This window comes from Pseudonaja textilis, chromosome 4 (genome assembly GCF_049901715.1).
Source record: "Pseudonaja textilis isolate UNSWEBS1 chromosome 4, rPseTex1.2, whole genome shotgun sequence".
In the NCBI taxonomy this organism is placed as follows: Eukaryota; Metazoa; Chordata; class Lepidosauria; order Squamata; family Elapidae; genus Pseudonaja; species Pseudonaja textilis.
Genome location: NC_141993.1, coordinates 52708421 through 52726278, shown reverse-complemented (window position 1 = coordinate 52726278; position 17858 = coordinate 52708421). Strand labels below are relative to the sequence as shown.

Genomic DNA, 17858 nt, shown 5'->3' with positions numbered 1-17858 from the left:
TCAATGGAATGGTGATAAGCATATGAGTCACTGTCATAAGGTACTGCCACTCCAGGTAAGGTCATAATTAGATTTTGTGTGTGGTAAAAATCACACAGTAGCTTATAACATGTTTTAAATAGAAATAAGTATTTAGCTTTTTATTTATTTGTATTTATTATTATATTTTTATCCTGCCTTTATTACATTATAAGTAACTCAAGGCAGCAAATGTATTATATGCCATCCTCTTCCTATTTTTCCCACAACAACCACCTTGTTAGGTGGATTGGGCTGAAAGTGTGTGACTGGCTCAAAGTAACCCAGCTGGCTTTCACACCTAAGGCAGGATTGGAATTCAGGTTCTCCTAGTTTCTAGGACATCACTTTTACCACTTGACCAAACTGGCTACCCATGTTTGTAGGCCATATCTATACTTTTGGTCTTAACACAGATGAACTAGACCTGAAGCAGAGTTGCATCCTGCATGGCCAAGGGAGGGCAGATACCTTTATATTTCACTTATCAGGCACTGGTTCAGTTTAATAGTAACATTTATAATTTGCCCTAACCCAGAAATATGCATTTAGTCAGAAAGGATATGCACAGGGGATTCCTAAAATGGAGTTTGAATGAAATGAAACACTTTTAAAAATATATGCCATGACTCAACAATTTTGGGATCATAAAAGTAACTCTACACTTCTAGATACAAATCTGACCTATTAACAGTCTTTGAATGGTGGCAGCTAATTAAATTAACTGCTCTCCATGGATTTTTATCACCTTCAAGTGTTTGACAACAGCTCTGGACCCTAAAGTCTGAATCCGTTTTCCTCAGAAAACGTATTTCCTCTAAAGATCCTCACAGGTGTGTCAATTCATCACTAATCAACCCCTGCTTAGAAACTTGCTTGAATGGTTTTCTAAAGGAAGTGAATTTTATATAAAAAGTATTATATAAGACATTTTCCAGGCTTTCAATTCATTGGAACTGTTATTTGCCTAAAAAAGAAAGTAAAAAATCTAAACAAGCTTACTATTTCCAGTTCCTTGTGAGCCTCAAGAGCAGTGATTTCACGTTCAGATTTTTCTTCCACTTTCTTCAGAATATTCTGCACAAGAGCAGGTAAAATGTTATTAACTTGTTTTACAGAAACCATGCAGCTTCTGATAATACAGTAGGATATTTTCAAATATTGTCTGTCTGTCTCTCTGTGTGTGTAGCTCTATACCCTTGCTTCAGCACGAAACTATGTGATTGGGCTTAGTTTTTTGAAGAGGAAAACAAGGGGAAAAAATTCTGCTTCTGCCTACCAGCATCCATCTGGCTAGCATCCTGTCAATGTGTGGGAGTTGAGGGCTGTTTGGAAACTGAAAGTGTTTGCTGAGTGAGCAAGAAGACAGCAAGGAGCTTGGGTATAGCTTAGTTCAACTGTTCTGTACTAAAGCTGGTTGCTGCTGTGAAACTGAAACTCCTCTCCTCTGCTTGGGTTTTGCATTTGGAAGTGATTTCTTTTTAGGTGGGGAGGGAGATTAGAACTCCTTAGTATCAGAGCGTGTTAATAGTAATATACTAAATACTATTGCTCTGATGGTCATTTCGAAAAATCCTTTCTTAGTGAGCACCTAGTAGCCAAGAGGAACATACGTGCCAAATTTCAAGTTTGTAGGCTTTACAGTTCTGGAGATTTTTGATGATGCGTGAATGGTATTTCACTTTTATATATATAGATATATATAGATATATACTGTATGTATTGTTAAGTTGTATTATTGTTGAACAGTACTTACTTGAATACATGTATAAGACTTTGATGCTAATTTAGTATTACCATCTATAATATCAACACTAAAAAGAGAATTTATAGATCTTCTATTCAGCCTAATACCCATAAATATTTCTTATTGGCTTTTCATTTCCTATTTGAATGTTGTCATCTCCTTTGCAGGTGGCCCCCACAAAAGAATGAAAAGAAGAATATAAATTTATTGTACCTGTACCAGCAGCTTCAGCCTAGTGATTCTTTGAAAAGGCAAAATCAAGAAAGATGAGAAAGGTAAGCCTTTGCATTTTGGATCCAGTTCCAATTGTAAAATCACCTCTCGGAAACCTGGCTTGTCTTGGCTGCCGAAAGAGACAGATTGAGAGAGGTATTTGTTATTTCATTTTGTCTTAAGCCTGTAGGAGTAAGTGATCCGCTCTATGTTATTCTTTTAATCCACAACACTACCTTTCTCAATACTTCTGGCCCCTTTGGCTTGGGTCTTGTTTTGAAAATTGTGGTGCAAAATATTAGCACTTTGAATGTTGGTTTATGGATGAGTATATTTATAGTATTGGGAAATGGAAAAATAAGACTTTTTATATGCAAGCAGAGTAATGGTTTCCCTTATGTAACATATACAGACTTGGCTGCCTATGCTGTGTGTGGGGGTGTATGTGAATGGAGAGTGTGTCCAAGCAGTTGAGTCAGAGACTTAATTATACATTTTTACACAGTCAGATTATTCTGGTATGGTGAAGTGCATATTATCATAGAAGACAGCTTTCTATAAGGTGCTCTGACCAAGGGAAACCTTGCTGGAAATATTGTGATGAAGAATTTACTTGACCCAGATGGGAAACTCACACTGACAGGCAGAGGTATGGCTACTGTCATTCAGTAGTTCAGAAAAGCAGCTCACAATTTTTGTTTATCTTGCAAGGGAGCTCATGTTATTGGATTCCTTACAGCCAAGAAAAGGCAGCATTATAAGGGAACTTTGTGTTCATAATGAACTACAATAGAGGGAAGCCTCTGGAATATGAAAATTAAATCTAAATTATTGATTTAAGGCCAAAGTGCAAAACAGCTCTTTCCAGTTAGGGCTGCACTTGGCCTTTAAATGGTATGCCACAGGCCAGAATCCAAAAAATAGCAAGTGGACCAGAAGAAAATTTAATTTAATTTATATTTAAATGTAAGCAAAACTAAGCAAAGATAAACATTCATTCCTCAATCATATATTTACTAATTTCCTTCTCATTCACATTTAAAATTACAGTTTGATAACAATTTGGTCATCTCTGAAAGCTGCATCTCAGGCTATCAGGGATTTTTGATTGAGCACTTCCAGTTTATAGTTTCAAACAGGCTGAGCCATCATCATGGGAGCACAGCTGAAGCAAACCCTGGATTCTGGCTCAAGTGAACCCTGGGGGCCTGGTGAGATCCGATGAGCCATCAAATGTTTTTTTCTGAAGGAAGAGAAAGAATGGATAGGAGAACTATAGGCCAATTTGACCCTGGAATTGGAACATGAATATAATTATGCAATACATATACAACAGGAAGCACATTAAATTGAACAGCCATTGTAGCTTTTCTTTGAAAGTTTTCCCATTGATGTTATATCCCTGTTTTGTTGCTTAATTCCTGGTTATGAAGCAACTTCAAATGGAATCATAGTAAAAAAAAAATCAGAATACACTACTTCTCATCTAATTGCAATTGATCTTTTTAATGATTTGCACTGTCATTCAACGTTTTGATCAGAAGCTGATGCAAGAAGAGATAAAGTTCCAACACCACGCTTACCACACTCATCTACTTTAGTCCACTTTCTTGCCAGTGGTACTCATTCCTGAATGTATCTTTCCTATGCAAAAACTGTTCTCGAAGCAAGAATAATTTCCATCCTGTAATATCACAGATCTCTAAGGAACACTGTTCCCTTCTATTAAGCACTTGTTAAGGAGCAATTTAACCTTGAATCACATGAATAAATTTTAGAATGGCAATAACAGACGTATAGCTTGTATAGATTGTCAACTTAAGACCATTCAATGACCATTCAAAATTACAATGGTGCTGAATGAAAGGACTTAACAACCCGTCTGAATTTGCAGCTGCTACAGCACCCACACAGATATCTGAACAAAATTCAGGCACTTGGCAATTCACCTTCCCTAATGACCAACCCGCAAGGACCTCTCATCTATCTCTCCCCATCCTACTCTGCTGGGTCCGCGTAGACCTTGGGCTGCAGAGATGGTGTTGAAGAAGCAGAGCAAGCTGTTCTGACCCTCTGCTTCCCTAGGCCATGAGGCACTGTCCTGGAAGCAGGTACAATTTTGGAATGGCCACAATTAACCCTCCTCTGGACCTCAATTTGATGTAATTTCTGAAATACAAAACCATCTTTAGTGAATACATTTGGTACAGAGGACTTCAGCCTGAATCACCATGAACAATTCAATTTTTAACTGTAAATGTTATATATATGATTCTGCCTAGCTTTTCTTAAATGACTTTGGTAAAAATGTTCCTGACCTTATCAGGATACATCTTGGTTCAAGGAGAGCAAGGTGCTTTCATTATTAGGGAACCTACAAGCTGTATTTTTATTGTTATGTTTATGTGTGTGCTCACAATTGTTAGATCACTTCTTAATGTAATGAAGATTTTTTTTTTCTAAAAGACTAGAGTTATCCGCAACACTTATGGTCTGTTCCAAAGTTCTGAAGCAATCTTCATTAAGCTAGTAAAATCAGATGTGTTATCAGTCATAAAAAGGCTCACAGTGAAAAGGATCTCATAATTTCATGGGATTGCTACTTAAAAGAGATTGTCCTTCCATCAATAGGTAGGAAGAAAAGGTATCCTGCCAAGATTAAAGGAGGGCAAGGAGATGCATATCCCCCCCCACCTTTAATTATCTGTTATAAAAATTGTGCCATGCGGACTGAGGGACAGAACAATGCCCAAAGGTAATATCCTTCTTTATGATCAGGTACATGTCTTTTTGTCTTTTATTCTGGTATGAAATGAATCACATATTTAGCACTTAATTATTTGTTTGTAATTGTGGAGACAATTACATCAACAGAACTGATAGGTGTTTGGCTTTCAGAATAAAGGAGCATCTTCCGAAATGGGTCCATACAACCTTGAGTATTCCAACAACAGCAGCAAATCAAGGCCATAAAATGCCTTCTTCAGCCATTTTCCTGTGTTTTGCTGAGGCAGTGGTCATTAACCGTTTGAAGCCCCTCTTGTGTGTGCAGAAACGGTTTGTGTCAATCTACGCCTCCCGTGGGCATAAGGCTTGCCATTAGTTGCTTTCCTGCATACCTTATAGGCTTAATTAATGCTCTTGCTAGGTCTTATATTTGAAGCTGATTTTAACCATGTTATTGTAACGTAGGTACTGATGAGTCAATACAAAATGCTTACATCTACCTCTGTTGGTCTTTTGGCTGTATTGTTTAACTTAATTATACATTGAACCCAGACATGAATTCTTAAAACCTGAGGAAAATAAATTTCCCCTGTGAGCTAACTATTGAGATCTTGAAGGTTATCCAGTTGCTGTGCTGGAGTTAAATTGTTTCATTAGCAAAGCCATGCTTGAGAAATTACACTCACAGAAGTTGCTTGTAGGTTCTTTCCTGGTAGGTCTGGTTGGACACATAAGTGACATATACTGAGAAGTAGCTAACAGTATGCTGATGGACAATGTCGCAGACATCAGAGATTACAATGTTCTCTTCTACTCGCTTCTCAAGATCTAAGAGAAATCTAAAGGAGAAATCAAGAATTAATCATTCAAATTAAAAAAAAAAACATACAGCCAACAAAGAAGGAAAGCAAAGATTGCGACAGAATCTTCAGTTTGTATTTTGCTTCAATTCTTTCCAGAAAGAAGCATAGAAAATCGGAAAATATAGACTCTAAAATATTTTCATTTTTATTTGCATTGCTGAAGGAGATCTCTCTTATTTGTTTTATACCAAATTTGAGCCATGTGAGTATATTTGAAAGTTCATTATTTAAAAAAAATATTATCGAGTGCAAACTAAAACATGACTAGTCATTTTCATTTTATCTGATAAATAACTTTAAGTAACTTATTAAAAAATGTGAGCAAAATATATACATATACATACATACTTTTCAAGCTGAGACAAACTAATCCCTAGACAGATTGTGGAAAAAGAATGTCACAAGAATTAAGTAAAAGATTCTTGTTTTTGTTTTTGTAATTAATGACCAATTCTTGACACTGATCTCTGTAAATTAAAGATTTTTGCCCTCATTTCATGGGTAGGGAGAATAGCATGCATACATGACCACATATCCATGGTTAGACCTCTGATTCACAGGAAGAGAAGTAGTATAATGAGGAGTATATAATCCATTTTATATATATATATATATATATATATATATATATATATATATATATATATATATATATATATATATATATATGGATCTTTGGTTGTTCGGTTTTCTCCCGCGTAAGATTTGAAGTATCTAGGCAACGTTTCGATGAAGTCTCATTCATCATCTTCAGGCTTCTGTCTCCGGCTCTGTGCTTCTCAGAGTAATGTGAGATTGCAGCTGCTTCCTCCTTTTAACTGCCAGTGGGGTGGGACTTGATTGGGTGGGGGCTTGGCTGTGTTCTGATTGGTTGGGGGTTAGCCGTGTTCTGATTGGTTGGAGGCGTGTTCTGTTCAGGTGGGGGCTTGGTATATATATATATAAAATATATATATATTTTCTGAGGTTCTCGCTGGGTATTTGTATGTGGATCTTTGGTTGTTCAGGTTTTCTCGCGTAAGATTCGAGTATCTAGGCAACGTTGATGAAGTCTCATTCATCATCTTCAGGCTTCTGTCTTCGGCTCTGTGCTTCTCTGAGTGAAGCTCTGAGTGCTTCTCTGTGCTTCTCACTCAGAGAAGCACAGAGCCGAAGACAGAAGCCTGAAGATGATGAATGAGACTTCATCGAAACGTTGCCTAGATACTTCGAATCTTACACGGGAGAAAACCCGAACAACCAAAGATACACACACACACACACACACACACACATATATATACATACATACATACATACATACATACAGTATAGGTGCAGAAATTGATTAATGTACATTATGACTGATATTCACATAATGACTGCAGTAAAAATCTGGTAAATGACTGCAGTAAAAATAATAGAGAAAAAGCCAGAATATTTATAATTTTTTCATTCATATTAATTCTGAAACACTGCTACTCTGAAATTATTTATGTCTTATGAATCTAACCTTTGACAAATGAGAGATCTATCCAACCCAACATTGTTTTTCCATAAAGTTCAATTAAAAAGACACACTGTCTTTAATTCTAGAGATAATATATGGGATAAACAGGACTGTTCTTAAAACACATTGCCTCCTCTGACAGTGCCTGCAGGAGTAGTTCGAAAAAGAACAGGGCTGTGGAAATAAGCAGTGAGGTTCCAACCATCATGATGACATCCATAATTTCCGCAACCTACTAAGTCCACACTTCCCTACAGCAGCATGAAAGTGAACTCGTCTGATGCATTTTTTGATGGGGCTGTTTCTGATTGAAAAAATATAAGACTTAACAATCTTACTATTTCAGAGAAGCAATTTTGAACAATGCTGTAAATTTTACTAATGTTATTAATAATCACTATCTGTCCCTTTCAGAGAAGATGAGAAAGTTTCTACCCATAACAATCATTTAAGGATTTACCTTTCACTGACTGCTATGACATCCAGAACATTGGAGAAGAGTATGTGAGCCTCTGAAGGATGCAAAATCTTTTTCAGTCGATCATTTTCCATGAAATGACATATCAATAAATTCAAACTTTTGTAGTACGAGGCTTCTGAAGTGACCAGTTCAAACATAGCCTGTAGGAGAATTCCAAAATTGTATTATGAAGTCATGGCTTTGAAATCCTCCATTATTGTTAGTTAACTTAGTTTTATCAGAGGGACAGGGTACAATTTAACAAATCTCTGAATATACAGTACATTTCATTCACTACCATGTCAGCTGCTTCAGAAGAATATAAAGCAATAGAAAATACATATATAAAAACCCATGTAAATAATGGCTGAAGAAATGAGAATGTGCTATGATGGTTTATGCACACTGGAATAAATATGTAGATTCTGAAGACTGCTATTCTGGTCCAGTGATTGGCATCTACACTTACAGCCAGTCCCATAGACTTCTATAGATGTTCATCTATGCAGATGAAACAGAACATCTTGTTGGGAGCTTTTAAGCAGTTGAATCAAAGCTTGTAGATCTAAAAGAGCAATATACTTTTTCTTATGAGTTACAACCTGAAAATATTTTCTCAATGAGATATTTTAGGCTTAAGATGCAAAGCTTCCATTGTTTAGTGTTTTTGTCACACTTTAAATAGAAAAAAATGTCACTCTGTGAATTGATAAGAATTTTAATAAGGATTTTAATTGGAAGGGAAAGGGAATGATTGAACAGTGTTGCAATGGTGAAAAAAATACAGCCTATGAAAAGAAGCTGTGTGAAATAGATTGAAGATAAACATTCCATTTCAGCATTATTACCAGCTTTTAATTATCATGGATTCACATAAAGCAGATAGTTCCTTAATTGCCTAGTATGGGAATACTGTTTCATAACAGAACAGATAAAATGAAGTAGCAAAACATCTGAGAGACAAAGCAAAGAAGATTGTTCATAATTGGGGAAGTTTTCCCAAGCTACCCTTTTCAGAAAATTGTTTAAATATATATGTCACGTTTCTTTAGCACTTCAAATATATATGAAATGGATAGCAAGAATGAATGAATTTACTCCAGCACAATCATCCTAAATAACCAGTACTGAACTGAAAGATTAGGCTGTTTTCCCTTTCTGAATACCATTAAAATATTATCCGTTATTTAATTACCTCATTGTGTTAGTTATACATTGCCTAATATAGTTGGACTATCTATCGACCTACCTACCCTATTACCTATCCTAATTGATACAGCTGCACATATCATGAGAGGTGACGTTGGGTAGTGTACAATGGTCAAGAAAAAAATAATACATGCATAAAAATAACGTTTAAAATGTAAAAATTGGCATTAAGAAATGGCGATAATTAAAAATAAAAATATATACAAACCCTAAACAGAGAGAGCGGAACAATGGAATCATCTAAACAAGTTTCTAGTTCCATAGGACCTCCAGGCCTGATGGTAAAAGCAGATCTTGAGGGACTTTCAGATCATCAAAAGAGATAGAGCTAATTTAATGTTGGTGGAGGAGGGATGTTCCCTAAGGCAGGTACCAGAGCAGAAGGCCTATTGCTTGGGACCCATCAAACATAGATTCCTGGCTGATGCTATCAGCAGCATGCCCTTTCTGCCTAATGGCATGGGTTAATACAATTGGGGAGAGGCGGTCCCCACCTGGTTCCATGCCATGAAGGTCTTTAAAAGTGAAAACCAGCTCCTTGAATTGAACCGAAAAGCAAACTGACAACCAATGCAAATAACAGAACAGAGCAGAGATTTATATATGCTGCCCTAGCATTCTGCACCTGCAGAAATTTCTGAATACTCTTCAAGGACAGCTCCATGCAGTAGTTCCATTAGTCCCATTCTGGGGGTGACTGGGGTATGAGCTGAAGCTGTGCAAAGGCCTTCCTAGGCATGACATCTACTTGGTCCTCAAGCAGGATTCCTGATTGCTCACAGGATCTGCCTAGGGCATCCAGCACCTAGAATTAGTAAGGCTCAAAACCCAGAGCCAGTTAATTTTATCAGAATTCAGCTTAAGCAGGTTCTTCCTGCTTAACTGCTTAGAGAGGGCTATGAAGCGGCATATAAGTCTAAGTGCTATTGCTTCCCATCCAGATCCTCAGAGCCTGCAGATACCTGGATAAGACGTTCATAGTATTGCTCAATTTACAGGGGACGAGATTCATAGTTGGGCATCATCAATGTACTGATGATAGCTCACCTCATGGCAATGAATAAGCTCACTCAGCAGTCTCATGTGCACATACATACTCATATTTTCATCTCACCTTTTTAGACTTACTACACATAAATAATCCTACTTGATTCAGATAAAGGGTGCATATAGTTGCATGTTCAAAGGAAAAATTATCTATTTACAATGCACTGCTGCTCATGGGTTGCATATCTTAACATGAAGACACATCTGCATTCTATTGCAAGTAGTCAATAACTAGAACTTAATCAAAACAAAAGTCTTGCTCCCAGCAATGAAGCTACCAGTACAGGATAGCAAGGCAAGAAATAATGTCCTAGTTTCTATAGCAACAGAGATGCATTCCCTCATTCCTCTCCAATCACACAGAAAGCAACTCAAAATCTTTGTTAACATTCAATGACACTGTCAAACAGCTAAATATAATTGCCTATCTGACACTTGTCATCATTATATTCTGTAGTTGAGACATGCACTATGTATAACACATTGAAAAATGCCAAAACTGGCACAAAACTAACAATATTTCAAACAGGTTTTAAATTGCAATTATCAATTTATCCTAAAAAATTCAGTCATGACTGTGATTTTTTTTAGTTTTAGTGTACTGATGATGACCTAGTTTGGTAATGAAACATCTGCAAGAAAACCAACAAGGTCAAAGAGTACCAAGCACACCACAATTTTTATTTTGTTTTATTATTATTTATTAGATAATATGTGCTGCTCATCTTGTCTAGAGGCTACTCTAGAATTATAAGTGATTATAGAATTTTATATATATAGAATTTTATATATCACATGTGGAATTTTATAAGCTACTCAGAACAACTATAACATGTAAAAATGTTAACAATCATTAGCTGCACTGAACCACAAACTAACCACATTTTAATGTTGGTAAATGTATGAACTTAATCATATGGTTTGCACAGCATCTTATACAAACCCAAAACATTAATTTCTTTTTTTTTTAAATCTTTTTTTAAAACTAGCTTCTTACATAATTGCATAGTTATGAAACAAACTGTAGAACTTTTAATTCCAATGTTAGCAATATATATGCCTCTAAAAATATTCCAGTGAGGTAAAAGAAATCCATCACCTCTCTTGAAGTAAGGATTAATACTAGGATAAAAAAATCAATAGATGAGGTCAGAGTATGACAGGCATGTTCTTAAATAGATTTAATAAACTTATTCAGGTTTTCAGAAGAGAATTAAATATACACTCCTGGCATAGTCCCCAGGGCAGAATACTGATAAGAAATTTAAATGTAATTGTCTAGAATCATTGCAAAAATATTTTCACACGCTAGTAATTAAATTCATGTAATTGTTAGGTGGCTTTTCAAACCATCTCCATTATAGACACATTGTTGGTCATTTCCTCCTTTGTCAGCATGGTACAAGAATCTGAGTAATATCTCTTTTAGCTTGTTTTCCTATTTTTTGCATCATTAAATCAGTCCTATTTAGCACAAGGAAGTCTTGGTGATTAATGTTTTTTTTCCTGTACTTGATGCTCAACGGATGTCTAGATAATTAAACCTATCCATCAGTTATATAGTCATCTTTATCATTATTCAATAATGTTTCCCTCCTTACTTATGTTGAACTAAAATAATTCAACGTGCTGCAGTGTGTCACTGGCAGTTAGCCTAATTTCAAGGTTTACTGAAAAGGTAAAGTCACAGCTACTTCATATACTCTGGTCTTATGCCCAACCTGTTTGGCAAGTCCTTAAAAAGCAAAAAAATATATATGTAGTTTTCAGATAGTATTTGAACAGGCATTTGTCTATTTATGTGATACTGACAAACTCTGGTATCCCTAATTCCAAAGGAACAAATTAGTTTTCTTCTAAGTTCTTCATCCATTATTGAAAACAGAATATACTTTCTCTTCACTTGTGACCTCTTTTGGAATTAAATGAATTCAGCCAGGGCTGATCCCCACCTTACTGGAAACAGTGCTTACATGCCTGTGACCCAAGGATCACACCAGGCAAAGAAGAGTCAAGTAACTTTAAAATACGGGTGCAAAAATGATGTATAGGTAGCTCTTGCAATTGGGACCAGCAATTGGGACCAGGATTGCCATTGCTAACCAATGCAGGGCAACATTACATGACCACATTACTTAGTGACAACAATCCCAGGCAGTCCTGATCACCATCATATCTCAAGACATGTGAATTTTTAAGTGGGAGGAGGTGTAACGTTACAGGTATGGAACTTGGGGGTGATGCAGGAATACCAGTGGTAGGGAGAGGCCAGGAGAGCATCTGATAAGGCTGAGACATACAGCCATACAGAAGCCACAGGAGAGGTTAGCACAAGTTGTATGTGAGAATCACGGGAGGCCAGGAAAGAGTCAGCAGAGGTTATGTATCAGCAGGGACGTGCTCTGGGCAGAAATAAAAATGGGAGTGGCTTATTGGGGTGACTTGCAATTTTCCCTGCCAGCTTCCCCACTGAATTTGATTGTGGTAAGAGGGCAGGGAAGGTTGCAAATGGTGATCACATGGTCCTGGCTATCTGCAACCCTAGAGTTGCAAGCCAGGCATACCAACACTCGGGCTGCAATCATGTGACCTCAGGAATGCTATGATGCCTGGAACTTTGAGGGCTGGTCCTCTATCCATTTTTTCAGCATCCCTGTGCCTTTGAACAGTTTGTGGGTGAATGGCCCTAAGCTGAGGACCATTTGAATGGGGAGAGGCTCTTGATTCAATCAATCACCCCAAAACATATCTTCCAAGCCTACATTTACTTGTTATATCAAATCGTTCACAGCATTTAAAAAAAGACAAAGTGGAGCTTTAATGAAGGAAAAAAACCCCTCTTATTTCATTTCTCACTTCCTGTCTCTCCGTGCCAGATTAAAAATAAGAAAAAGTGAAAATATGTATAGCAAATAACTAATTACAGCTTGACTGGAAACCAACGTGTATCATATACATCTTCATATTTGCGGAGGTAAATTAAGACAAGAGCAGAAAAAGCAACAACGAAAATAGGATTAAAACAGAGCAAACATTGAAATCACTGCAGATGTTCAGGTTCTTGTAAGGAGTCCAGGACAGCCTGGATCATAAGGAAAAGACAGTGATGGGATCTGACTGAGGGCAAGAAAGAAAAAGTCCCCATTCTGCTTGTCCCGAGTCACTGGCAGTTTTCCTGTTCAGATTCATAATTAAGGATAGTTAGGTGGTACTTTTTCTTAGACGCTACCAGCCAATGTGTTTCTATATGGTATTACAAATTACTATTTGTACCTCTGTCTTTCTTGTAAAAACAACAACAAAAAAGACTTTCCGGAAATGGTTAAGAGACCATCCTGGGCAAAACAAACACAGATCTCCACCTATCATGCTTCTAAGCAAGGCCCAGGGCCCTTCTCATCATTCCCAGTCTAGCAAGTCTGGGAAATGTCCAGAAGACCATTTAATTCTTTCTCACTGATATCCTTTGAAAAAGCTTTCACCGCTACATTTAGCTGCCACTGCAGTAAAGCTAATTCTCAAGGTTCGTTTCTCATTGTTCCCTGAGCATATAATCACAATTCTATGTTCTGTATTAAAATAGTCTTCCCTGACTCATTTCAAAATTGCCATAATCTCTCCTGTGTTTATTTGGCAGATTATGTAGAGTTATTATTTAAAAAGAATAGGGTTCTTCAAATCCCAATCTTGGTGACTTCATGGCACATTCATAAATTGTCCTTGCAACATCACAGATATGGTTTCTCATGCCTTCAAATGATGGATGCTTAAAGGTATCATTGTCCCTGTTTAGTCACATCTTATCTGATGAAGGCTGGAATAACATATATAATGGGGAATACTAATGAAAACAACATCTTGTATTTTCTATAGTATCTTTGCTGTTTATATATATACTATATAGTATTTTTGCAAGATTTGATCTCAGTACACCCTTTACTTATATTATTTTAATGTTAATTTCAGAAGAGCATGCAATATTTGAACACTATTTGCAGATGGAAAGAAACTGCAATAGGACAAACCATTCCTAAGCATTAGGCACAAGCTATGTAAATTAAATTATATTTTAGCTCAGATCTGGTTACACTCTGTGTTTATAAAAAAAAAAGTAGCATGCTTCATTTTTTAATTTTAATGAAGGACAGTTTGTGCAGTGATTTAAGTCACCAACGTAGAAAGCAGAAGACTGTGAGTTTTATTCCTATCCTTGACACCACTGGATGAATTTAGGCCAGTCAATCTCTCTGAGCTCTAAGCAGAAGGCAATAACAAATTGCTTGCAAAAATATTTGGAACTGCCTCTTTTGTGCAAGCATAATAAATGTTTTTCATATCTCCCAGATTCTGAACTTGAAATAGCTGAACATTGCTAACCAGAATATTACATTTAATGCAAAATATAAAACCAAGTGTGGAAAGTTCTTAGCTTACGACCACAATTGAGCCCAAAATTTCTGTTGCATAGTGAAATATGTGTTAAGTGAGTTTTGCCCTATTTTATGATCTTTCTTGCCACAGTTGTTAAATGAATCACTGTAGTTATTACAGTAACACTGTTGTTAAGTGAATCTGGCTTCCCCATTGATTTTACTTGTCAGAAAGTCACAAAAATTGATTACACAACCCTGGGACACTGCACTTGTCACAAATATGAGTCAATTGCCAAGTATCTGACTGTTGATCAAGTGACCATAGGGATGCCACAACAGTTGTCCATGTGAAAAACAATCATAAGTCACTTTTTTCAGTGCCAATGTAATTTCAAACAGTCACTAAATGAACTATTGTAAGTCAAGGATTTCCTGCACTGAAGCACAGAGCCAACATTGACTGAGGGCTTCTCATAATTCCTACAGCTGTTCAACTAACTTTAGATCAGCATAACTCTGAGATGTCACTGACTGATGTGTAGTTGATTTGAATATTATGGCTGAAATTGACAATATGTCTGGCAATAAGGTCCACCAAAATCAAGTGAAGTTGATATTAAAAAGCTCACTCTGTCTTTATACTTTTAGAAAGAAGGCTATCTGGAATTAATTTTATAGGCAATGGGAAAGGAATAGTTAAACCTTACACATTATACATAAACCAGAGTAGGGCATTTAATATAGAATAAAATTCTGTTTATAACAGAAATCTTTGCTTCTGCAATAAATTAAAACTATAACAAGTCTATTCTCAATCATAATTTTAAAAATTACACGAGTGACCTAAATTCAATATCTAGAAATAACAATTTTTCAGCTCTTTTACAGGATAGGAATGTGCTGATATGTATTAATCATGATGGCAGAGATTCTCATGATGTGCAATTCAGAGCCCAATAATCATATTCCAAGACTTTGCTACACTAAAGCTATGAGTGAATTTGTGCAAGAAAATAAAAAGATCATGCTAAGAAAGAACAATGACTGAAAAATCCACTGTACAACAATCAATGATTTTAGAATATAGAATATTATATTCAACTTCTAGAGATGGTTTTCTGTCACGCTCCTGGTGGAGACTGACTCCGAGGGAGAGGAGGAACGGCAGTGGTGGGATTCAATTTTTTTTACTACCGGTTCTGTGGACGTGGCAGGGGAAGGATAGTGTAAAATCTCCAGTTGGAGGTGGTATTTGATTTTCCCAATTACTCAAAATTTTCCACTACCAGTTCTTCAGAACTAGTCAGAACCTGCTGAAGACCACCTCTGAGGAACAGCCTCAGTGGAAGTATGGCTCGGGAGGTTGTGGAGGAGGCTGGGGGACGGCATAGGCCGGCTGGGCAGTCAGAGGAAGACCCAGGCCCATCCCCTCTCCCTCCTAGGGCACGCAGGGAGGAGAGGATAAGGGAGAGACGTGGTCTACGGGGGAGGAGAGGGCATTGGATCCTCTTCATGGGCTGCAGCTATAACAACTGGATAAGAGGATGGACATGCGTATAGGCCAGTGCTGGAAACAAAGCGTGGAAATATCTCTAGTTTATTGTTCCTCTCTGAGATTGGCATCCTTGCCAGTGTGTGTGTTCTGATATCTGTGGACATCTTCAAGCCCTTATCTTGCCTGGTTTCTGTTGTTTTTTACTCTTTAATTTATAGGCATTTTTAGTTTAAACGGCATTTCCTCCTTCTTGTAACTGCTCGTGTGGGAGTTGTTTGTCTCCAGTCAAGGATATTTGGAGCTTGGAAGCAAAGTGAAGGAATAAAGGGGGTTTTACCTGTTTTTTTGTGACTGTGTTTATTTTCTATTCCACCCTGGCTCATCACATTTTCTAACACTGGTTTCCCTAATTTCTCTTCTGCAGCAGTCCCCAACCTTTGCAGTTTGGAGTCCAGCTTGGGGGTGGGGTGGGCCACTGGACTGCATGTGCAATTGGACTTGCACAAGTTGAGCTGCGTGTGCATGTGCAAGCACGCTGGCCCGCTGCTAACGTGACCAGTTACAAACAGGCCATGACACAGTACTGAGCCACAGCCCAGGGGCTGGGGACCCTGCTGTACTGGAATCAATAATTCCTAAAGTGTTTGTTTGTTTTTATCCTGCCTTTATTATTTTTATAAATAAACAAATAAATAAATCCTAATGTTACTTTCTATCAAACTACTCAGGCTCCGATTTCTGCAATTCTCTGGGTTTGTCTAAAACTTCTTTGCAAAATAGGAAGGGATATTGTGTCAATGGATCAGCATTTTAGTAACAAGTTATATATTTCAATTAAAAGATCATCAACAATGTAACACTCAAGGTTTTAAATGCTTTGGGGTAACTGACCTCATTGACGTCTACTGCTGAATTTGTCAATCAATTCCAATAAGTCCTTCTTTAACTAGTAGATTTTTCTTTTTTAAACAACCTGAGCCTGGACTATGACCTTTACACATTCATGTTACTTATTCACTAGCAGCTCAATCCTGATGGAACAGCTAGAGCCAAGGCTGAGCAGAATCAGAATGTTCTTATTTATTTATTTAAAAAAAAAAAACACGATGAAATTGGTTCAAAACTACATAAAGAAGTAAACATTCTAATAATGTTAAATATTTGTAACTGACATAAATGAGTCAACCAATAGTTATTTCCATGAGTGTTTCCCCTTTCTATCTCCTCCCCTTAAGTTGACATTACCTCTTGAAGCTTGATTTCATCTGGCTGGAGAATATTCAGAACACCACTGCTTCTGATTTCTGGAAGATCTTGCCATAAATTGAACCTTGAGGTGGAATTCCTGAGCAAGTTAATCTGGGGGACAGTTTTGTTTTCTAATACATTTGCAGTTTCTGTTTCTGTTGGTGACTCTTCAGTAGTTGAGCCTTCTTCAGTATCTGTCTGGGAATCCTGCAGCCGTCTGGTTTCAATCTCATGACGTGTGGATTTATCTCGATATTCTTGATACAACAGACCTAGAAAGTCAGAGAATGCATAGACTGTTATTGAATTAGCCCCATATTGCATGTGAAATGAAGATGTTTCAGAACTTTCCCTCCTGAGACAAATCCAGAAATGGAAATAACCAAATTGTAGGCATCATATAAAAAAGCAATGCAACTTGAGATAATTGTAGGAGAGTGTATTGCTGAGAACTTCTACAGACTCTGAGACTATATGCTAATCCTCACGGCCATATCAATTTGCTCTTCCTTCATCCCTGAGACTGAAGGAAAGTGCATCAGAGTTTAGACTGATGGTCAACCTTTAATATGTCTCAGCTGCAAGACTGGACACTGATTCTGTTCTTGGACAATTTAATGTAAAATATTTTCAGAGCAGTGATCACTAGTTTCTTCTTTGTAAATTTCCCTTTTTCCTCTTCCCCCAACAATTTAATCGATCATTAACTGTTCTCTGAAATGTGTGTGTTTGGGGATGAGTAAAGGCATTTTCTGCCATCTCTTTTCCTTTGTTTTGTGTTGTTTGTATATTTTTTAAATTGTTCCTTGTTTTTAAGTGTTTTTAACAATCTGTAAACTTTCCAGAGCCATTGGCAGTCAGGTAGCATATATATGTAATAAATTATTATTATATATGCAACAATGTGAAATCATAGTTGCCAGTTCTTTAGTTGGTGTTGGTTTTCATATTCATTGAGTTCTTCCCAAG

At 36.9% G+C, this 17858-nt stretch overlaps 1 protein-coding gene across 2 annotated transcripts in view; it reads right to left on the bottom strand.

Moving 5' to 3' along the window:
- NGEF (neuronal guanine nucleotide exchange factor) overlaps positions 1–17858 on the bottom strand; it is a 64588-nt gene that overhangs the window by 12183 nt on the left and 34547 nt on the right. For both annotated transcript variants that reach the window (XM_087933026.1, XM_026701319.2), the window contains 5 exons: positions 16887–17161; positions 7518–7678; positions 5392–5544; positions 1979–2108; positions 1021–1095 (listed from right to left, as the gene is read on the bottom strand). In XM_087933026.1, the coding sequence (XP_087789152.1) occupies positions 1021–1095; positions 1979–2108; positions 5392–5544; positions 7518–7678; positions 16887–17161 (794 nt within the window). The remainder of the gene's footprint in view (positions 1–1020; positions 1096–1978; positions 2109–5391; positions 5545–7517; positions 7679–16886; positions 17162–17858) is intronic.